The sequence below is a fragment of the Schistocerca serialis genome, chromosome 5 (genome assembly GCF_023864345.2).
Source record: "Schistocerca serialis cubense isolate TAMUIC-IGC-003099 chromosome 5, iqSchSeri2.2, whole genome shotgun sequence".
NCBI lineage: Eukaryota > Metazoa > Arthropoda > Insecta > Orthoptera > Acrididae > Schistocerca > Schistocerca serialis.
Genome location: NC_064642.1, coordinates 87,379,784 through 87,402,843, shown reverse-complemented (window position 1 = coordinate 87,402,843; position 23,060 = coordinate 87,379,784). Strand labels below are relative to the sequence as shown.

The window sequence follows — 23,060 nt, the reverse complement described above, 5'->3', positions numbered from 1 at the left end:
AGCAAAAGGCCAGAACATTGGATACAAAGATTCTGGAAAGAATGGTGCAGTACAAAAACATGAAAACTTGTAAATAATTGAGAAAGCTGCAAAAGACTATCTCTTTAAGTTAATATTTTGTTCACTGCGAGACAGTGTGGAACACTATCAAATATCTTCTGGAATTCAAGGAACACAGAATCATGCTGGGCGAAATTACTTTTAACTCTCTAGGTCTCATGAACTAAAAGAACAATCCGAGTTTCACATAAATTCATTTTGCAGAATCCATATTCTTTCCAACAGGTGAGATTTTCATTCTCTAAAACATTCATACTACACAAGCACAAATTGTTCATCTTTCCAATGAGTTATTTTGTAAATAAGAATGATTCCTCAGTGTGCCACATTGTTAAAGTGACAAATCATAAACTGCAACTTGGGAAAAGCAATTTGTGTTGGATAATCATAACAGTACATGTATCTTATTAGATCCATTAGCCTTCTGTCTCTTGAGTGATTTTAGTAAATTTTCTATTCTGTTATCATGTATTTCAGCATCTGTCATTTTAACATTTATTTGGTGGCTGAAAGGAGTTTTTTGTGCAATTTTTCAAAAGTAGGTCTTTTGCGTTAACTTGCATCTGTATGACTGATCACTGAGCAAATGGTATTTCCTAAGTAAGATCTAGAGGCTCAGAGGTTTAGATAGCACAGTGCCTCTTGTAACACCCTGTTTTCTCTGCAGGTGGTCGACGAGTATGCGACGCCATTGGATGTGCACATCCACATGGCGCTGGCATTTGTGCCCATATTGCTGAGCTGTTGGATCCGCTCACTTAAGTTCCTGGTGCCAGTGTCACTACTGGCCAACGTGTTCATGGCAGTCGGTGTTGTGGCCACCCTCTATCGGGTTTCCCTGAATCTGCCGAGCATGTCCGAGAGGGAGCTCTTCGTCTTTGACTGGGCCAAACTGCCTCTCTTCTTTGGGACCACCATCTATTCCTTTGAAGGAATTGGACTGGTAAGAGACCTATTAAAGGTGCACACTATTTATTGATAACCTGTTTCTTTGTTCACCTTTTCTGGGAGTAGTTCACGGCAGGAAGTTTGTGCAGGGGTGTAAAAGTTATTGACCACAAACAACTGTATGTGAATGAATATTGCATATCTTTTTTCCCCTGCTGATCTTGCCAGCAAGGGATCATGTGGCAATTTGAATTCCTTCACATTGGCTCTTTCTCTTTTCCTCCAAAATTCTTTTAGCTTTTCATTGTGACTCTTCCTTCAGTCTTCAGGTCACTTCCCAACACTTCTCTCACTGCTTCCACTTTGGAATCTTTTAAATGTGACATTTTCCATCTGAAAATCTCTCTTTTTGCTCCTTCTTCAGCTTTTATGTTGTGTGCTTCTAAATCTTTAACTTCTTATATCCACTGTGTTAATTTCTTTTCCTAGATATACTTGAAGATCTTTTTGTGACAGCCTATTGTCATTCATCCTGTATAAACATTAAAAAATATCAGTCTTCTTTTCCATATAGTTTCTGTTATTATTTTCAGACGTTGATGTATTTCATCAGTGTTTCTTATTTTCCAGGTTTCTCTAGTCCTTACTGAACAATTTTTTTCCTTGTGATAATTCCCTCTATTATTTCTAGTTTACCTAATCTACATTTCAGTGCCAAGCACTGATTTGCATACAAGCATTCAGGGCTGATTAACATACTCCAATATATTCCTTTTACAATTCTTAATATGTACTTTTTATTGTAAATATTTTTTGTTCTATATAGCATTTCCATGTTGTGTATATTTTCATTTATAAAAGAATTTTCTAACCAATTTTCTTGGATTCTCACCTATATAGTTGAGTTGTTTAAGATTTTCTATTTGATCTATATCTTTCTGTAACAAGCTAGTTGAATTTTTTTCTGTAAGTAGTAAATTTAGTACTCTCTGCAGAAATTCTTAAACCTGCTGTGTTACCTACCTGTTTCGAGAGTCTTCTTTGAATTTATCATTCCAATTTTTATAATTTACATTAACATATATGGGGTTAAGGCTGCACCTTTATCACCTCAAATCTTCTTTTTTTTTTTTTTTTTTTTTTTTTTTTTTTTTTTTTTTTTTTTTTTTTTTTTTTCGTCAGAACAGCAAATTGGTGTGTCACCTACATCTTAAACTTGTGTTGCCAGGTTGAGATGCAAAGTAACTTGAGACCTGATCTACATGGACATGCCATTCAGAAGGCTGCAATAACATCTGTTTTTGTATACATTCTGAATATATAAGGTCCAAATGTGTGGCTCATTGACTAAGTGGCAGACTACCAATCAAAGGGTCTCAGGTCTGTTGTAGGGCTGTTATTTTTCACTTATCATTTTTATAAACTCTGGTAATGTTTGTTAATGTGAATAATGGCAAGATGCACCACTGCTTGGATTTATTCCTACACTGTAGTTCTCCCTATAAGTGCCTGGTTAAGTCAGTTTAAGGACCAGAGGGGAGCGGGGGGGGGGGGGGGGGGGCAAGGGCATACCACCTTCAGTAGGACCATGCCTATTAAACCACTGTGATGTTCAAACCAACCCTCAGGTTGATGACAGCTTTACTTTTAAGGTCCAAATCAGAAGTTCAGTTTGTGACATCCAAAATCCACAATGCCTGAACAATACCTGAGCAACAATAGTATAAACTTCCAGCCTTCATCTTTAAAAGGAGACCAATATAATGGCAATATGTCTATTTTTAGCCAAGTCATTGAAATTATTTTGACAGAAACTGTCATTTATTGCCTTCCCACTTTCTGTCTTGATTTCAGATGTTTTCACTTCTGAAGACATCCTGTACAGACAATGTCCCAGAATCCTGTTTCTTTAATTTGGTGTACATGAACCAAGTTGTGTGTTGGTGTGTCAACTACACTGACATGTTATGTCATACGATAGAAGACTTGAAGCTTTCCATCACAATGATTATTGAGCAGCATCTACCTATTCCACAGATCCTTCCACTGCAGATGCAGATGAAGAAGCCACACCAGTTCTCGATGCCTCTTGGAGTGCTCAATGTGGGCATGAGTATTGTCTGTTCCCTTCTGGTGGCTGTTGGTTTCCTGGGTTATCTCCAGTATGGCGATGATGTCAAAGGATCAGTCACCCTGAACTTGCCACAAGATGAAATGTAAGTACTGTACATCAAATGCACCTCTTCACTTATTTACTGTTTTATTGCTAGAAGACTATTATTTATGGTACTCGGTTTTAAACCAGGATGCATGGGAGATAATTTGAAGTTGCAAAATTCATTCCAGGTATACAATATATCGAGATGTTCTTACATCAGTTGACCAGTATATGATGAATTACTTCACAAGACAAAATAACCTACTTCTGTAATGTTTAATATTACCATTTCCTCTGTATGTTGTAATTACATTACTTGTTCAAACTAGCTTTGCTGTTACAGTACAGGATTGTTTTGTATCACCCAATCTGCTTTTCTAGTATCTTGTTTTTGCATTTCAACTGTACATCACACAGACTAAGTTTTGTAACATATGGATACATGTAATGTGATTCTTCAGTTTCTCTTGACATATCAGTTGATTGAACAGTCCACTGAAGTACTGCAAGTCCATAGTGTCTCATGGCCACCGTTGGGCACTAAAAACCAGCAATGCACCATGGACTTTCTGATTATTGTATGTAGCTCATTATCAACATTATCCAACTGCAGCACTTTAAAATCCTTACATTGTACTGCAGTGTTATCCAAAAAAGCAGTGTGGCCTCCAGATTATATTGGTGCATTAATGTTTGTCTGTAATCTTCCTTCTCAGAATTCGTTTTCCTTACATTTTGTAGTCCAAATATCTTAAGTGCATTATCATCATACAACACTGGTAATTTACTTCAATGGTAAACACAGACATGCTATGAATGATTCAAGATTTTAGGGACACATCTCGTTTTGTTTTTTTATTTTCAGTGCTCAGTTTTGGTAAAATACGAACAGAGATGTGAAAGTATAGACTGGTACTTTAATAAGTGGTACATATTCAGGAATGGGTACAGATAAATAAAATTGTGCCACAGTATTTTTGGAAAAGTATACAACAGGTTCCTACATACAGGTTGGCTGAAACCTTTGGATAAAAATCCTGCTCATGGGAAATGAGCCCATGAGCCTAGAATGAGCACTTTGAGATAAAAGAGCTAATGGTCAGAAATGAATATACGTATTTTTTATTAACATAAACATTTTACACCTTCCAAGAATCCAGAGTCTTGCAGCTGTAACATTGAAAAAATGTTCTCGGGCTTCCAGCTGCATCAAGTGGTTAGATGCCACAATCTTTTGACCAAGCTTTCCTTGGCCATTGTCACATGGAATAACTGCTGATGAGCTGTTGGTTTTCCATTATATACCCTAGCTGCTGGCTGTGACATCACCGGTGTGCATTACATCACCATATATTGGTATATGTTGGCTCTATATTTGATGAACCCACTTTAACTTCACATTTGCTGGATCCAGTGCCACACTGCACTGCAGGTCATGGTTTCTATTAAAGGTGTTGTCAGTGATTTTTTTTTATTTTGATGGAATCTTTAATTATACAATACCAGAAGCTTCAATGTGAGCCACAACAGAGGTTTCATCACATATGATCCAGTGACAGTTTTCTAGAACATACTCAACTAAAGTGAGTTTTTCCTGATAGTATGCTCCTTCCCGCATAGTTCAACAGTGCACATTGTTTGTCCTGGGATCTATAAAATACTTAAGTCAGATATACAGTGTGCATTCTAGAACAGTGTAGGAAGGAGTGTGAGAGAGTTCATCAGCTATTCATCCCCAAAAAATAATCTTAAGCTGAGCATGCTCTAGAAATTAGACACCATCAAATGTGATGAAACCACTGCTCTGTCTCACACTAATCGCTTCAATGACTGTGTACTTAAAGAAACCATCAAAATAAAAGTCACTGACGATGCCCTTAATACAGACAGCAGCCTGCAGCTCAGCATGGCATGGGATCCACCGATCACAAGGTTTAAGCATGCACATCGAATGTGGAATCAATGAATATCCACATGTAGTTATGCCATGAGCACCTATGATGTCACGCCTGGCTGCTAGAGGGCATCAGGGCATACTATCAGCCCATCAGCTGTCAACCCACTTGACTATGGCTACAGAGAGCTTGGTCAAAAGTTTGTGGCATTCTAATCTCTCAATACAGCTGGTAGCCCGAGACAATTTTATTCAATTTTACGCCTTGTAGCAACAACTAAAGGTTAGGGTAACTGTTCAATGTTCAAACAGCCACAGTGTAAGCAGTAAACATAGTCTGGTGGCTAGACTGAACTCTCGGTTCAACATCATTTAGCCCTATTGCTTGCACACATTGTTTATGGATGGATTGTTGTTGCAGCTCCATGCTGCATTCTTCAAATTGTAGGTTTGATGAGAAAACTAACAAGTGCTTTTTGATGAATCTTCCAGTATGTGATCCAACACTATAATCTCAGATTCCACTATGAAAGATTTTGTCAAGAACCTTGGCCATATTTCTGTGTTTTGAACAACCAAGTTAATAATGATTCTCTATTCACCAAGGTGTATTTATACATTTGTTCCCAAATATTACACACATTTCTGCAAGTTTTTCGCCATCATCAATAACTAGCTATAAACTGTAAACAGTGAAACTCCACACACACATCAAATAGGATTACATTTGGTTACCGGTTTTGACATGTGACAGAGAAATATGACAAATGCAAAAACTTGTGTTTGCACACTGAACAAAGGAGAATGCACATTGTGAATTAAATGGTTAACAAACAGAATTGACCAGAAAATGTAGCTATGACTTAAAAGAAAATGAAATAAAGGTGGGCAGGACATGTACCCATGAAAATGGATGGTAGATAGGGCAAAGAAGTTCTTTGCAAGACTCCTGAGAGATGAAAAGACAGCGACAGTGATCTGATGAAAGAAGAATAAGTGACATTAAAAAGCAAGCTGGGCCAGCATGGATTAATATAGGTAAAGACTGTAATGAATGGACAAGTCTAGAAAGGACCTTTATTCAACTGTGGAATCAAAATGTCTAGTAATGCTGCTGCTGACAACGATATGCAGAAAAAAATAAGAAGCTGGAAACAGTTTGAGTGGAAGAAAGAAAATATGAAAAGAATATTGGAGATGCAGGGGGATAAAAGGAAAGAAAGAAGAGGAACTGAATATAGGAGTTGGTTAAGATACTGATCTTGTTTTGAGAAGGAGCGGAGTTCAAACAGCTGTCCAGCAATCCTCAATGGCCATCATAAATCACTTCAGGTGCCAGAGGTTCACAAGCTGGAAATGATTGACTGGTTTCCAACATTATCTAGAGTTGTGCTATGAAAAATGCTGTCCACAGCTGATGTGTGGTTGAGGAATGATACAGCAAATATGACTGTCACGTTGGTCACACAACTCTCCAGTTGTTTCAACATCCATGGTCTCTGAGGGTCACAGAAGTACTCTGAAATCTTTAATGCGATCTTCTAGTCACTGTCAAGGTGCTCTTTTGTACTGATAGTTCCTTTTCCCACCACAGAAACAATGATCAGCAACCTAACATGTACAGTGGGGCAGCCTTGTCTATCTATTCCATCATAAGCCCACTGAATATATTTGTCACATAGTATTTTACAAATGAGTATCTCTGTTAGTGAAAGGACTCTTTTGCAAATCTGTTCAAATTAGTGTAACCTTTTTGTTTTTTTTCTTTGACTTATGACATCCAATGTAGTTTTAAAACTAAGATATATAGTTTTGTGGTAAGTTGAGTATATCACCGTACATTGCTCTGTGAGAATAGTGGCTCTCACATCAGAGTGGTTGACATTGTTCATGGTACAGATGTTTTTATATGACTCAACAAAAACATCTGGCAGTGGCTCTGGTAGCAAGCAGTTAGCCTGTGAGCTAATGATAGATGATCATGCTCGCAGATCAAGAACCAGCCAACAACACCAGCTCCTTCTCTTCTTCCATTAAGCAGTACACCATAGGGTCCTTTGCTGTTTCAGGTCTACATATATTAACTCTGTTTTCCATTTTGTCCTTTTTCCCCCTGTAAGAGGGGATTACTGTGTTGATCGGGTGATAAGCTTCTCACCTTCTGATTCGCTGAATTTTCTGTCAGAGTTATCTCCCTCAGCCAAGAAGTACCACTTCTAAGGCATCAGAAACTCAGTTTTTATCACTCTGTTTGGTGGTCTGAATGAGGATATTTCTCAGGAACTACATGGCTTTTGCTTCCACGGACATCAGACCAAGCTTTTCTAGCAGAGTTCCTACAATATGACAGAGGCACTACTTGGACATTCAGCATTCTTCCCAGCTGGGATTCAACTGGTACACTTGATACTGTAACAGCATTTAACCAACCCCCCTCCCCCTGTCTTCCCTTTTTTCAAAGAGTTATAAGTGAACAACTTCCACCTGTGTAACTGCCACAAAAAGGACTCAGGTTCAGTTCGCAGTTCTGCCACAGATTTTTCCTCTGTAGGATGACTGGAACAGGATCCACTCAGCTTCATGATACCAACTGAGAAGCTATTTGAATATGAAGTAGCAGCTCCAACGTTTGGAAAGTTGACAATGGCCAGGAGAGCAGTATGCTATACTGATGCCCATGAGCCTTTATACAGCATCCAGATAATACCATATGGCAGAGAATGACATGGGTAGCCAGTCATCATCATGCTGTCCTCAGTGCCTGATTGTGGAGTTTTTTAAGTTAATACTTGTAAATCTGAAGTCGCAACATATTTCAAATTCTATATCACATTGCAGATCACTCATTACTGAGTGTGCTGCTTTACCACACAGTGGAAGACAAGAATATACAATGCCAATAGAATCAAGGCTCGTACAGCATTTTGGTTCGATGGGAAATAAGCAAAAAACAAGAGAGAAAATTACAGTCTTAAAGTGGATGAAGTGAGAGGGAGCAGCACAGTATTGTGGTTGGAGCATGTGCAAATACAATTATAAATGAAATAATGAAGATGACAGAAGGTATGAGAAACATAAACAAAATAGGGTGCTGTAATACAGACATTTTAGAAGAATAAAGTATGAAATGCCACCTGTAAAACTAGGAACTGTGTCCCTTCTGAAAGACAAAGACAGTGACAAGGGAGACTGAGGAGAACTCAAGGATAAGGATTATAGGCAGCAGATGGAAGATAATGAACATAACAGAGGACTTTAGCATATAGATTGCACAAAATATCAGTGGTGTAAACTACATGTGAAAAGAGGTTTCAGTGGATGTACAACGAAGCTTTGGTTTTAATAGCCAATGTTGTATAGGTTTTGTTCAAATGAATACATCATCTTCATAGTACAGCAACCACACATAAAACACACAGTTTGATACTGAACAATCAGTAATTAAATGCATATGGAATAAAAGACACCATGAGAAAATCAGAAGAATGAGTAAGGTACATTTTGCATTTATCAGGAACTGCTGGAAAGTTTTGGGCAGGATGGGTGTTGCTTTTGTTGCATGTGGACTGGCAATAAATGAGAAAACAAATTTTTCAGCAATATTTGAGTCGTACTGGAAACAATCTAACTGATTCTATGTGCAGATTTGTTATTCTGAATGAGATGTGAATTCGTCGATTCTTGCTAGAAATGCAACAGCAGTCAATGTAGTGGGTGAGAGAAGATACTGTAAACATGCTAGAACAAAACAGGGTGCTACAGTAACAGACTTCTTAGAAGGATGAATTATGAAATGTGGCCTGTAAAACTACGGAAATATGTCTCTTCTTAAAGACAAAGAAAAGAAAGTTTCAGATTGGACACCAGATAAAAGCAATTAAGGAATGCATTCTCTACAGTGAAATGTTACACTGATTAGGGGTTAGGTAAAAAATGTAACACAAGTAAATAATAATAAAACAACTGTCATTTCACAGCATATACTCACACTATATATACTCTGTCACAAACTTAGGTCAAGTCCCTGCAATGGGTAATATTAACACATTATCCTCTTTCTGAGCTCACATCTGACTCATTATGGAGGGATATTAACTCATGTTTTTAGGCAAGCAAATGAGAAGCTGCAATCCAAAGTGGAAACCAAATGTCGTGGTTGTGGTCCTGATATCAGCTGATAGTGTGTGTAGTATGTGCAGTGGTTGGCACTGAGAAATGAATGAATACTGTACAACGTGCTTTTTACATCGTGAAACAAATTTATAAACTGAATGAGGTTTTAGTATTGTAAATAGACATGCCTTGTATTTGGGAAGAGGATGGCTCTAATCCCCATCCAGTCATGTTTAATTCAAGCAAATGCCAGGGCGCTTTCTCCTGTAAGGCCATGGCCAAATACCTGTACCATACTTGTCAAACTAGATCTGCAAGAATGTAAATGCCATTTAAGTGAATGACATTCTTTTTTCCATAAACTGTATTGTCATGATAAGTCCAACATCCTTGTAAATGTGGTCAAATCTACTATCACTACCACCACCATCACCCAGTAGAGGATAAAACAATAAGTAGAGGCAAAAACAATACCTAGCAAATGTTAAGCACATTACTTGGAACAATTGAATAGAACGATGTAGTTGCAAGGTGTAGCAGAGATACTTTGGTATTGGGGACCTCAAGGAATATGAAGTATAGATTGCTGGTGATTTGGTGATTATTCACCAGATCTGGCACCATCTGACTTTCACCTGTTTAAAATCTTTTACAAATTTGTGGCTGGAAATGTTTTAGTGCCCATGGATGTAGTTATGACAACAGTGAATGAGTATTCTGAAGAATTCTGGGAATCATCTTAATGATGTAGTCTGTTTACTGGAGAAAAAAAAAATTGACAATGATCGCTAGCCCAAGTGATAACTAAGTGAATTTTTGACATAAGAAACATTTGTGCAGTGGCATTCCAGACACTTCTCACTTTTCTCACATACTTCATTTTACTGTCATATGCTTGACTTCAGTGACTGCCCTTTAAATTCTACGTCTTTATCCCAGTTATAAACTGATTCCGGTCTCCTTCCATTTGCAGCCTGTCGCAGTGCATAAAGGTGGTGATTGCCCTAGGAATCCTTTTCACTTTTGCACTGCAGATGTACCCAGCACTGCATATAATGTGGTCAGGAGTAGTGAGCCGTTTTGGGCCCTTCCGAAGACCAGTGCTTGTTGAACTTGCACTTAGGACAATGGTGGTCATCTTGACATGTAAGTACACATAATTCATCTCAAAAATTCAATCATTTAGCAATGTCAACTGGTAGTCCATAACATAATATTGTTACTGAGTTTTATATTTGTAAAATAGTATATTTTATTTCAGTTTCTTAATATTAAACTATATAAAGAATGTAACTTGAGGCTTGAACCTTTCATCCACTAATGGATATTGTGTAAAAAAGAAGTAGAGAAATCTCTAACTCTTTAGGTATTCACTTGATATTTTGGTGTCAATGACCATCAAAATTGATCAAAAATATGCCCTATTGATAATCTCATGGATGTATGCGACTAAACTTAACTAAATATGTACTTTCATCTCAATCTACATTACAGTTTATGATCCTCAAAGAATGTTTGATTAACACAATTTAGTCCAGCATATTGGCTGCTGAGTGTTCCCCAGAAACAACGGAAACACCAATAGAGGAATATGGTGCAACTACATGTTCTTCACACACAAACAACTTATCAGATTGTAGGAACAGCACTTCAGGTAGTTTGCTGCTGACAGTGTTGTGCACAGTGAAATAAATCCAGTGGCATCTGAGTTCAATAGTGATAATAAGGCACTGAACTCAGCCACATTAATTTAGAATCTGTCCATAGTGCTGTGAAGAAACATGAATCAGCTTTAGGAAATACAGCTGTGAAAGTCTATTTATTTGTGAATTCTTGGAAAATTGTGAATGAGAGCAATTAAAATCATCCAGTGCAACCTGTTCTGCATCCACATCAGTACTCTGCAAACCACTGTGAGATGCACTGTAGAGGGTACATCCCAATGTATCAGTTATTAGGGTTTCTTCCTGTTCCATTCACTTAAGCAGCACAGAAAGAATGACTGACTGGATGCCTCTGTGCATGCAGTAATTATTCTAGTCTTATCTTCATGATCCCTATGTGAGCAACATGTAAAGGCTTGTAATATATTCCTAGGGTAATCATTTATAGCCAGTTCTTGAAACTTTCTTTACCCACAACTGAGCCTATGTGAACATTCCATTTCATATCTCTACAGGTATTTGTATGAACTGGCCGATTCCAACAGTGACTCACTGATATTACAGTCATACAATATTATGTTTCTTTCTTTCTTTCTTTTATCATTTTGCGAAGTGCACCATTCTATGTTTATGAACATTGAAAGAAAGTTGCACCTTGTTGAAATCTTATCAAGATTTGACTTAATATTTATGCAGCTTCTTTCAAATACTACTTCATTACACATACCTGCATCATTTGCTAAAAGCTTGATGTTACTATTAATATTGTCTGCAAGGACATTAATAAACAACATGAACAGCAAGGGCCGCAACACATTCCCTGAGGTATGACGGAAGTTACTTCTACATCTGACAATGACTCTCCAACCAAGATAACATGCTGCGTCCTCCCTTCTGACAAGTCCTCAGTCCAGTCACAAATTTCATTTGATACCCCATATGATCAAAGTTTAGACAATAAGTGTAGGTGTGGCACTGACTCAAACACTTTTTAGAAATCAAGAACTACAGCATCAACCTGATTGCCCTGATCCAAAGCTTTCAGTATGTCATGCGAGAAAACTGTGAATTTATATATTTAAAAACAAAGATGATGTGACTTACCATACGAAAGCGCTGGCAGGTCGATAGAAACACAAACAGACACATACATACACACAAAATTCAAGCTTTCGCAACAAACTGTTGCCTCATCAGGAAAGAGGGAAGGAGAGGGAAAGACGAAAGGAAGTGGGTTTTAAGGGAGAGGGTAAGGAGTCATTCCAATCCCGGGAGCGGAAAGACTTACCTTAGGGGGAAAAAAGGACGGGTATACACTCACGCACACACACACACACATATCCATCCACACATATACAGACACAAGCAGACATATTTAAAGACAAAGAGTTTGGGCAGAGATGTCAGTCGAGGCGGAAGTGCAGAGGCAAAGAAGATGTTGAATGACAGGTGAGGTATGAGTGGCGGCAACTTGAAATTAGTGGAGATTGAGGCCTGGTGGGTAACGGGAAGAGAGGATATATTGAAGAGCAAGTTCCCATCTCCAGAGTTCGGATAGGTTGGTGTTGGTGGGAAGTATCCAGATAACCCGGATGGTGTAACACTGTGCCAAGATGTGCTGGCCGTGCACCAAGGCATGTTTAGCCACAGGGTGATCCTCATTACCAACAAACACTGTCTGCCTGTGTCCATTCATGCGAATGGACAGTTTGTTGCTGGTCATTCCCACATAGAATGCGTCACAGTGTAGGCAGGTCAGTTGGTAAATCATGTGGGTGCTTTCACATGTGGCTCTGCCTTTGATCGTGTACACCTTCCGGGTTACAGGACTGGAGTAGGTGGTGGTGGGAGGGTGCATGGGACAGGTTTTACACCGGGGGCAGTTACAAGGATAGGAGCTAGAGGGTAGGGAAGGTGGTTTGGGGATTTCATAGGGATGAACTAACAGGTTACGAAGGTTAGGTGGATGGCAGAAAGACACTCTTGATGGAGTGGGGAGGATTTCATGAAGGATGGACCTCATTTCAGGGCAGGATTTGAGGAAGTCGTATCCATGCTGGAGAGCCACATTCAGAGTCTGGTCCAGTCCCGGAAAGTATCCTGTCACAAGTGGGGCACTTTTGTGGTTCTTCTGTGGGGGATTCTGGGTTTGAGGGGATGAGGAAGTGGCTCTGGTTATTTGCTTCTGTACCAAGGGTAGTTGCGGGATGCGAAAGCTGTTGTCAGGTTGTTGGTGTAATGGTTCAGGGATTCCGGACTGGAGCAGATTCGTTTGCCACGAAGACCTAGGCTGTAGGGAAGGGACCGTTTGATGTGGAATGGGTGGCAGCTGTCATAATGGAGGTACTGTTGCTTGTTGGTGGGTTTGATGTGGACGGACGTGTGAAGCTGGCCATTGGACAGGTGGAGGTCAACGTCAAGGAAAGTGGCATGGGATTTGGAGTAGGACCAGGTGAATCTGATGGAACCAAAGGAGTTGAGGTTGGAGAGGAAATTCTGGAGTTCTTCTTCACTGTGAGTCCAGATCATGAAGATGTCATCAATAAATCTGTACCAAACTTTGGGTTGGCAGGCCTGGGTAACCAAGAAGGCTTCCTCTAAGCGACCCATGAATAGGTTGGCGTACGAGGGGGCCATCATGGTACCCATGGCTGTTCCCTTTAGTTGTTGGTATGTCTGGCCTTCAAAAGTGAATAAGTTGTGGGTCAGGATGAAGCTGGCTAAGGTGATGAGGAAAGAGGTTTTAGGTAGGGTGGCAGGTGATCAGCGTGAAAGGAAATGCTCCATCGCAGCGAGGCCCTGGACGTGCGGAATATTTGTGAATAAGGAAGTGGCATCAATGGTTACAAGGATGGTTTCCAGGGGTAACACATTGGGTAAGGATTCCAGGCGTTCGAGAAAGTGGTTGGTGTCTTTGATGAAGGATGGGAGACTGCATGTAATGGGTTGAAGGTGTTGATCTACGTAGGCAGAGATACGTTCTGTGGGGGCTTGGTAACCAGCTACAATGGGGCGGCCGGGATGATTGGGTTTGTGGATTTTAGGAAGAAGGTAGAAGGTAGGGGTGGGGGGTGTCGGTGGGGTCAGGAGGTTGATGGAGTCAGGTGAAAGGTTTTGCAGGGGGCCTAAGGTTCTGAGGATTCCTTGAAGCTCCGCCTGGACATCGGGAATGGGGTTACCTTGGCAAACTTTGTATGTGGTGTTGTCTGAAAGCTGACGCAGTCCCTCAGCCAGATACTCCCGATGATCAAGTACCACGGTTGTGGAACCCTTGTCCGCCGGAAGAATGACGATGGATCGGTCAGCCTTCAGATCATGGATAGCCTGGGCTTCAGCAGTGGTGATGTTGGGAGTAGGATTAAGGTTTTTTAAGAAGGATTGAGATGCAAGGATGGAAGTAAGAAATTCCTGGAAGGTTTGGAGAGGGTGATTTTGAGGAAGAGGAGGTGGGTCCCGCTGCGACGGAGGACGGAACTGTTCCAGGCAGGGTTCAATTTGGATGGTGTCTTGGGGAGTTGGATCATTAGGAGTAGGATTAGGATCATTTTTCTTCGTGGCAAAGTGTGAATTTGGTTTGACATGATGATTGTTTTTAGAATCCATGCTGGTTGGCATTGAGGAGGTCTTTCAGTTCAAGATACCTCATTACATTTGAGCTTAGAATATGTTCTAAGATTCTACAACAAATTGATGTCAAGGATATTGGGAAGTAGTTTTGTGGATTGCTTCTATTACCCTTCTTAGAGACGGGAGTGACATGTACTTTTTTACAAGAACTGGGCACAAGCTCTTGTTCAAGGGGTTTATGACAGATTATGAATAGAAGAGGAGGTAACTCGGCTGCAAATTCAGTATAGAATCTGACAGGGATTCCATCAGGTTGGGGGGTGGATTTGGAGGAGGAGACCAAACTGCAAGGCCATCGGTCTCCTCAGATTAGCGAAGGATGAGGAAGGAAGATGGCTGTGCCCTTTCAAAGGAACCATCCCAGCATTTGCCTGAAGTGATTTAGGGAAATCACGGAAAACCTAAATCAGGATGGCCTGACGCGGGATTGAACCATCATCCTCCCGAATGCAAGTCCAGTCTGCTAACCACTGCGCCATCTCGCTCGGTGATTCCATCAGGCTCTGGAGCTTTGTTCAGTTTTAATGATTTCAGCTATTTCTCAACACCACTGCACTAATACTTATTTCACTCATCTTTTCAGTGGTACGAGGATTAAATTGGGGCAATTTTCCTCGGTTTTCCTTTGTAAAGTTACATTTGAAAATGGAGTTACGCATTTCAACTTTTGCTTTGCTACCCTCAATTTCACTTCATGTCTCTCTGTCTACAGACTGGACACTAACTCTGGTGCCACTGACAGCCTTTACATATAACCAGAATTTCTTTGGGTTCTCTGAAAGATCATTTGACAGTATTCTGTTATGGTAGTCATTGAAGGCATCATGCATCGCTCTCTTGACTGCCAAACACACTTCATTCAGCATTCCCTATCTATTGCCTTGTGCTTTGTGTTACACCTATTTGCAGTAATCTATGTTTCTCTAGAAGTTTCTCTATAGTGCCCATGTACCATGGAGGTCCCCTCCCATTATGGACTCTTCTACTAGGTACATTTCTATGCAGTGCATTGTCAACTATTCTTTTAAACTTGAGCCATAGTTCCTCTACATGCTCCTGGCCCGTGCTGAAAGTTTCAAGTTCCTCAATGAGACGTGACTCTATTGATTTTTTATCTAGTTTACTGAACATGTATATCTTTCTGCTTGTTTTAGTTGTCCTTTGTACTTTTGTAACCATTGTTGCCACAACTGCGCCATGATCACTGATACCAGTTTCAATGTGGACATCCTTAAAGAGGTCAGGTCTTTCTTGAATACTGCTCAAGTTTTCAGTGTGCTCAGGACGTCGTGTTAAAGGAAGGGATGAAAGGCACTCATAGTCATAGGGCAGCTTGATATCCTAGTTCTAAACATGCTTACTAAAAATAGTTGCACTTTACAATGAACTGCATTTTCTCCTGCCACTGCATATTGAGTAATTTTTTTATTTACTGCATTATATTTTCAAACTTTTATTTTTGTTAATTACACAACATGCCATCTTCACAATTTTCAGTACATTACTAGCATGCTGACTCACAGTTTAGGAGAGTTGGCTACGTTCAAACAGTGTCAAATGTTGGTATCAGACTTAATCAGTAGAACTATACAAAATGGTCATTGGATTTTGTCTTGTTCCCCATAGAAACAATGAAACAAGATGAAAAAAGATATTAGACATTCACACTCTCAATCATACCAGCAGATCCATATGCAATTACACACATGATTCTGAATATCTGAGCACAACATGATAGGGTAATTAGCTGAGACAGTGTTCCTGTTATGAATGTAGTATGCCAATTGAAAAATTGCACTTAAAGAATGTTTCAGTGTTATGCAATATTCAATCGCCTAAACAGCCAAAACGATTTAATTTAGCTAACTGAAGCTCATTTTTGAGGCTTCTAGTCAATCACAAACACTAAACCAAGGTAGTCATTTTCTTCCAAATCTTGTACTAAGATTTCAGTTTAGTTGATAGAAGAGTGACCTTTACATATCTTACTCCGCTGGGTGTATGGTAGCAGTATCACCTCCCTGCAGCTAGGAAATCAAGGACAGTCTCACCTTTCATTTGTAGCAAAAGCAGTCCTTGGTCATCCATCCTCCTCCACAGCAAGCACAGAGAATGCAGTTGCCTGCAGATCATGCTCACAGCTTATACAATTACATTTTTTATAGTGAATGCATTATAAATATATCAATACATTACAATGCTCCATACCAAGTAGTAAGTTGTACATTTTACAGTATCAATAATTTCAAATGAGTCTTAGTGTTTATACAGTTACAATTTTAACAGTAAATTCGTTTCTGAGTTTGACAGTAGATTCTGGGTCATGGTACTCTGATATACAAGAGTGTCAGTCTAGTGACAAAGCTATGAACTACTCTTGCTACCCCTTGAAGTTCATCAAACAGAGTGCTGAATGAAAAACAGTTATACATGAATTGCATTCCAATATATTTTTTTTACTAGAACTGCAGAACTGTAATCTACCATTATCTGTAAATATAATGATGTTACAGAAATATTCAATGATTGTCAGACGGCTGACACTCCTGAATATTACCGCAAGAACAAAGATTTGATGTGTATTGTAAAACAATTCTACTGCTTGCTTATTTTAAACATATTTTGTGTAAGACTCATAAGACCAGAAAAAGAGATGTTGGAGTATTCTGAAGGCATTCAGATGGACATATTTCCCTTATGAAAGGAAAATTAAAACAACAGCAGTTGTCTACTTTGCATTCAATTTATTTATGCAACCAGTTTTGGTGTTCCTTTAGACCATCTTCAGGCTTCTTGACCAACATAAATTAGGAGACGTGCAGTCCCTAACAATCAGTCTTTCCTTCTCATCCCATCCATTAAGTCTCCTCTGACCCAGGTTTTGGGTGACTTTTGTGTCTTCTATCTCTTTTTATAAACCTCAGCAGTCCTTTTCCCTCACCCTTCTTCCTTCCCCTTCAACACCTGCCAGCAGGAGCCACTGGCTCACAGAGCTTGCCAACTGTAATACCTTTCCACATGTGTATTTTCCTGCTGCCGCTTGGTAAGTAGATTTTTTTTATCTGTTCAATCACTTATATTTTAAACAATATTTTATTTATACTGCATATTTAAAATTTTATCATCTGTAAAATATGCACAGAGCACTGAATTTGCTATGTTAAGTTTTATAATTCCTCCAGTAGCAGTCAAATCATCAGCTGCTTATTATATTAGGAAAGCCCTTGCATACTTGAAGATGTCCCATTGATCTCTGTTTGTTTCCCCACAGTTGTGTTGGCTGAAGTGGTGCCCAACCTTGGTGCTTTCATCTCACTGGTTGGTGCTGTGTCCTCATGTGCTCTCGCCCTGCTCTTCCCTGCCCTCATCGACGTAGTTTATCGCTGGGAGCACGGCATCTCATGGTTTGACATAATCAAGAACACATTCATCTTCTTGGTGGGTCTTGCTGCCTTCGCCACTGGGACCTATGCTTCCCTCATGTCGCTGATTGAATCCTTCGAGCATGGAGGTTTGAAGGAAGTCGAAGTGTGATTGGTAGAGATGACGGGAGAGTCCAGGTGATGTCGCCTTCTCCCACTGGTGCCAGGGACAAACAAGGACCTTTTCTGCCTTCTGCTGCACTTGTTGATGGTAATACTACCCCAATTCCTGATCCAGTGGTCTGTCTGTGAGGGGTTTTTCTACATAGAATGTCAGGTCACTGGCTGTAATTACCACGCACTTGCAGCAGCAACCTCAGATACAACATCGACAACAACCACTGCCACAGTGCAGAAGGGACACTGGAATTTCTGAGAAGAATGGCCATTAGGCAGAGATTGACTTGCCCTTTGAGGATACAAATGTACTGCAGCTGTTCATGTGGAGTGATATGAAGATCAGTGTGGACATCCAAGACGGAGCTGCGTGGAGTGAAAGAAGCACCATGAGATTCTTCTACGTTATTTCAAGACTAGTCTGTGCAGTATTCTGATTTTAGCTTTTTCATAGCAGTGAGTTTATTCATATGCTATGATAGTCACTTTTGCGCAGTATTAGCTCTGCTGTGATGTTTACCTAAAGATAAATGTGTTTCTTAACCGGTGCCATAGGTAAGGTTGAAAAGAAAAAAGATAGCCAGAAGAAAATACATGCATAAAAAAGTGAGTGTGATGTTATGTAAGTTAGGCATCAGATACAGCTTTTTTTGTATCTGATGGAATGTGATAAGTACCTGTTAGATAGTAAATTGAAATTGCTTCTGTATATTTTTACATGGACAGTTTTGGTGCGACAAAGAAGATCTCATACGATGAATCTGTTGTCAATACTGACTTGTATTTGTCATATTGTGCACCACACAGTATTCTCATCTCCAAGGGAGTATTTTTGGATAGTTATTGGACATCCAGGAAAGTCTATGAACTGATAAATAAAAACAGTGTTTATTTGTACTGACTTTGCATTATTCATACGTAGGACCAGATCTTAAAACTGCATTTACACACAATTCTCAACATCATAATTTTCTATTCCATGGTACATTTGCATACTTCTCTCAGCATTGATATTTTTGTGATAATATTTATGTGAATTAAAAATATTTATTTTTGCAACACACACTACAAATCTCCAAATTTTCACGTGTTAGTCACTAAGAAATATTTTTATACAAAATTGTTGAGATGTGTTATTAAATAATGATTCTGGAGGCAAGTCTCTGCTTGTACACAGATGTAAACAGTAAAATGATTATTAAATATATTTTTTAGGTTTGCACTGAATGTCTTATGTACATACATCCCTTCCACTTCATCTTTGATGGTAGATTAAAAAATAAAAAAAAAGAATGCTGAAGGTAATATTACTTGCCATAATTGAAATATTTACAATGAGGTAAATTGCCAGTCATTTTAGATTCCAGCATACATTAAGTAACCTATATAGACAAAATAAGCAGGTTTTGGAAACCTTGTGAGCAGTATTTTCATTGACTGAATATAAACGCATCAAAAAAGTTTTGCATCACCTTGGTTCTGAGAGTTCCTGTACAGAAAATTGGAATAGAGATTAACATAACCATCATTTCCGTCCTTTTTATTGCTCATGAAAACCACACATTGCATATTGTACCACCATAAAGCGAGACCTCCAGAGGTGGTGGTCCAGATTGCTGTACACACCGGTACCTCTAATACCCAGCATGTCCTCTTACATTGATGCATACCTGTATTCGATGTGGCATACTATCCACAAGTTCATCAAGGCACTGCTGGTCCAGATTGTCCCACTCCTCAATGGCAATTCGGCGTAGATCCCTTAGAGTGGTTGGTGGGTCACATCGTCCATAAACAGTCCTTTTCAATCCATCCCAGGCATGATAGGGTTCGTCTTAGGAGAACATGCTGGCCTCACCAACAATGCTGGCGATATGGTCGCACTATCAGTTGGTGGATGGCATTCATGTATCGTACAGTCATTACGGCACCTTCTATGACCACCAACGGTGTACATAGGCCCCACATAATGCCCCCCCCCCCCCAAAACACCAGGGAACCCCCCACCTTGCTGCACTTTTTGGACAAGATGTCCCAGCTGCCTTGGCGCAGGTGTTATTACATTTGATGCCACATTGGGCGACTTGTGTGCTGGATGGGGATGAAATGATGATGAAGACAGCAAAACACCCAGTCCCTGAGCGGAGAAAATCCCTGACCCAGCCAGGAATTGAACCCGGGGGCTGTAGGACGGCAATCCATCACACTGACCACTCAGCTATCAGGGCGGACAACAATATGAAAAGGATAGGTTGCTACACACCACATGGGGGCAGCGATGAGTTATAGACAGACACAGTGAAACAGGTTTCTACAAATGTTTCAGCTTCTGAAGAAGTACTTTGTCCAGAAAGAGTGCTACAAGTACTTCATTAAAACCTGATATATTTCTAGCTTGCTTTTTCAATATATATGGTATGCTACACTGCAAATTACAGAAATTCAACAAATGTACCTATTCAAATCCACCTAATATAATATGAGGGGGGGACCCAAAAATAACAAGAATTGTTTTACAAAAAAACCTGCATTTGATGGAACACTTTCAAAACTTAAACACCTTCAAAACAGTGCCAATCAGGTGTAATACACTTGTCCCAATGTTTTTTCCATTGATAGAAACAGTTTCTAAACTTGTCTGAAGATATGCTGCTTAGTGCCTCCAACAATGTTTTTCACTTCTTTTACATTTTGAAAATGCTTTCCTTTCAGGTTTCTTTTCATTCTTGGGAATAAAAAACATCATAGAGGACAATATCCAATGAGTAGGGTGCCTGAGAAATTTTTGTCATTTGCTTTTTGGCCAAAAACTGCCTGACATTCAATGCTGTGTGTGCAGGAGCATTAACAAGGAGAAAAAGCCAATCTCCTGATCGCCATGATGTGGGTTTTTGTTATTATTGCTTCTTGTAATTGTTTCAATAGCTGAAGCTAGCAAGGCTGCTTAACTATGGTACCCTGCTGCATAAATTCATGATGAATTATCCCCTTGATGTCAAAAAAACAAACCGACATTGTTTTCACAAAGATTCGCACCTGTCTTGATTTCTTTGGTCTCGTTGGTGAAGGAATCTTCCACTCGGTGGATTATTGTTTGGCTTCTGGGTCATATCCATAACACCACAATTCATTGCCCATGATGAAAATTGAATGAAAATTAGGATCAGTTTCTGACAGTTCTTTCAATTCCTGGCACAGCCACTAAGGTCTAGCTCTCGTGCCAATTAGAAAGCACACGAGGAATGAATTTTGCTGCAACATATTTCCTCTTCAGATCTCCTGTCGAAACTCGTTGGCATAAACTTCAGGATATTCCAGTCATTTCCACCAATTCACTCATTGTTGTTTGACAACTGAATATGACCATGTCATGGATTTTTTTCAATGTTCTCATCCAACCTGAAAGTCTAGGTATGTCCCTGATGTTAGCACATTCATGCTTAATGTTTGCCATTGAAAAATCACCAAACAGATGCAATTATCTACAGTGGTGTGGATGTAAAGTGTTCATCATTACTGAATCTGACAACAATAAAATGTGATTTTCAGTAAGATACAGATAATAAAAGAATGCTTCTGTGTAACAGAATTATGCCTAATGAATTAGTCACAACTTTCAAAAAGAAGTTACTAGAAGAACAGAGGACAGACATTTCCAAAGCAGATAACGTGGATGGAAAAGTTACTCTCTCTGAAAAATATACCTGCCACACCCAAAAAGACAGAAAAGAGAGGAACCTTGTAACACCTATTTCAGGGAATGAAAAATAGTGTGTACCAGTATGTCCTATGAGTATCACAATATGAAGTTGCTACCTAACAACCTCTAGGAACCAATGAAAAATTTTCTGCTTCTTTCAAAGTTTTAATTTTTCATTCATTAATTGCCCATGACTGGGGAACTAGAAGCAAATTTATTTTGTAGTGCATTTATAGTTTTTATCCTGCACTGACAAGGATGAGCCAAAACTTTATGATCACTTGCATAGTAGTGTGTTTGTCCGCCTTTGAAATGCAATACATCAATGACTCTGTGTGGCATGGATTCAACGGATCCTCAGTAGGTTTCCGGAGGAATGGGAAACCAGATGTCCATGCACAGATCACACTGTTACTGTAGAGTTCGGACTGGGGTGGTTTGCAGGTGTAGAGCTGGCGCAAAATAGTGACCCACATGTGTTCCATTGAGTTCAGTTCAGGCGAATTTAGTAGCCAAGATGTCAACATGAGTTCACTATCAGTTATGTGATGAAATGTGGATGTCCAGCACCTTAACCACCTACTTGTGGTTTCACCGCCCTTCAAGCACTTTCCATAGATTCTCAAGGCAGTAGGTTGCGAGCAGCTAAACAGATTTGCTAATTTCAAGGTGCTATTTCCCAGGTGACAAGGCATAACAATCTGCTCTTTGTCAAAATCACTTTTGTCAGTAGATTTCATGATCTGTGATCCACACCTGCTTTGCTTTCATACCCTCTTGACTGCACCACATGCCCATAATGCCAACAGCTGGCACTGTGTCACATAGTGTGCAGTGGTCATAATGTTTTGGCTCATCAGTACCTATGTGTTACTTTCTGTAACAGCTTGTCCCTGGCTGTTGATGTGTAAGCAATAATGCTGTTAAAACTTCAAAACTTTCTTACTTCTTCTGATTTCACACTTTTTCATTTGTATGTACTTAGTGCGTTTCACGTGCAATGCAAGTATTGTGTTTGGCTTTGTGTGGGAAATGATAACACTTTAGGCAGGCTGCGAGCCCAGAAAGAGGGGTCTGTCTATAGGGGTACTGGAACCTTAGCAATGCTAGGATAGTGCTGGTCTCGTGCATGAAAAACCCTGTTTTACAAATTGAACAGTATTTGTAGCAAGGAATTTGAAACATATGAAAACAAGAAGACTTGAAAGTAGTCATACTGAATACTTCAAACTATTTCAGTGACCGTATAACACTAACTTGCCATGAAACACGCTAATGTTACCCTCTGAGAGGATTTCGAAGATTGACCACACATGTGTCTAATGGACAAAGGTACCAGACTGTAATTTTGAATTTGGTGAAATTAACAGAAAAACCAAAAGGACTTTAACCTTGGGAGTTAATAAAAGTGGTAAAA

General features: G+C 39.5%; 1 protein-coding gene across 2 annotated transcripts in view; it reads left to right on the top strand.

The window, feature by feature from the left end:
• LOC126481090 (proton-coupled amino acid transporter-like protein CG1139) overlaps positions 1-18,840 on the top strand; it is a 136,383-nt gene extending 117,543 nt beyond the window's left edge. For both annotated transcript variants that reach the window (XM_050104596.1, XM_050104597.1), the window contains exons 7-10: positions 728-1,003; positions 2,986-3,164; positions 10,087-10,259; positions 17,676-18,840. In XM_050104596.1, the coding sequence (XP_049960553.1) occupies positions 728-1,003; positions 2,986-3,164; positions 10,087-10,259; positions 17,676-17,938 (891 nt within the window). In that variant the 3' untranslated portion in view covers positions 17,939-18,840. The remainder of the gene's footprint in view (positions 1-727; positions 1,004-2,985; positions 3,165-10,086; positions 10,260-17,675) is intronic.
• The last annotated feature ends 4,220 nt before the right edge of the window (positions 18,841-23,060 follow it).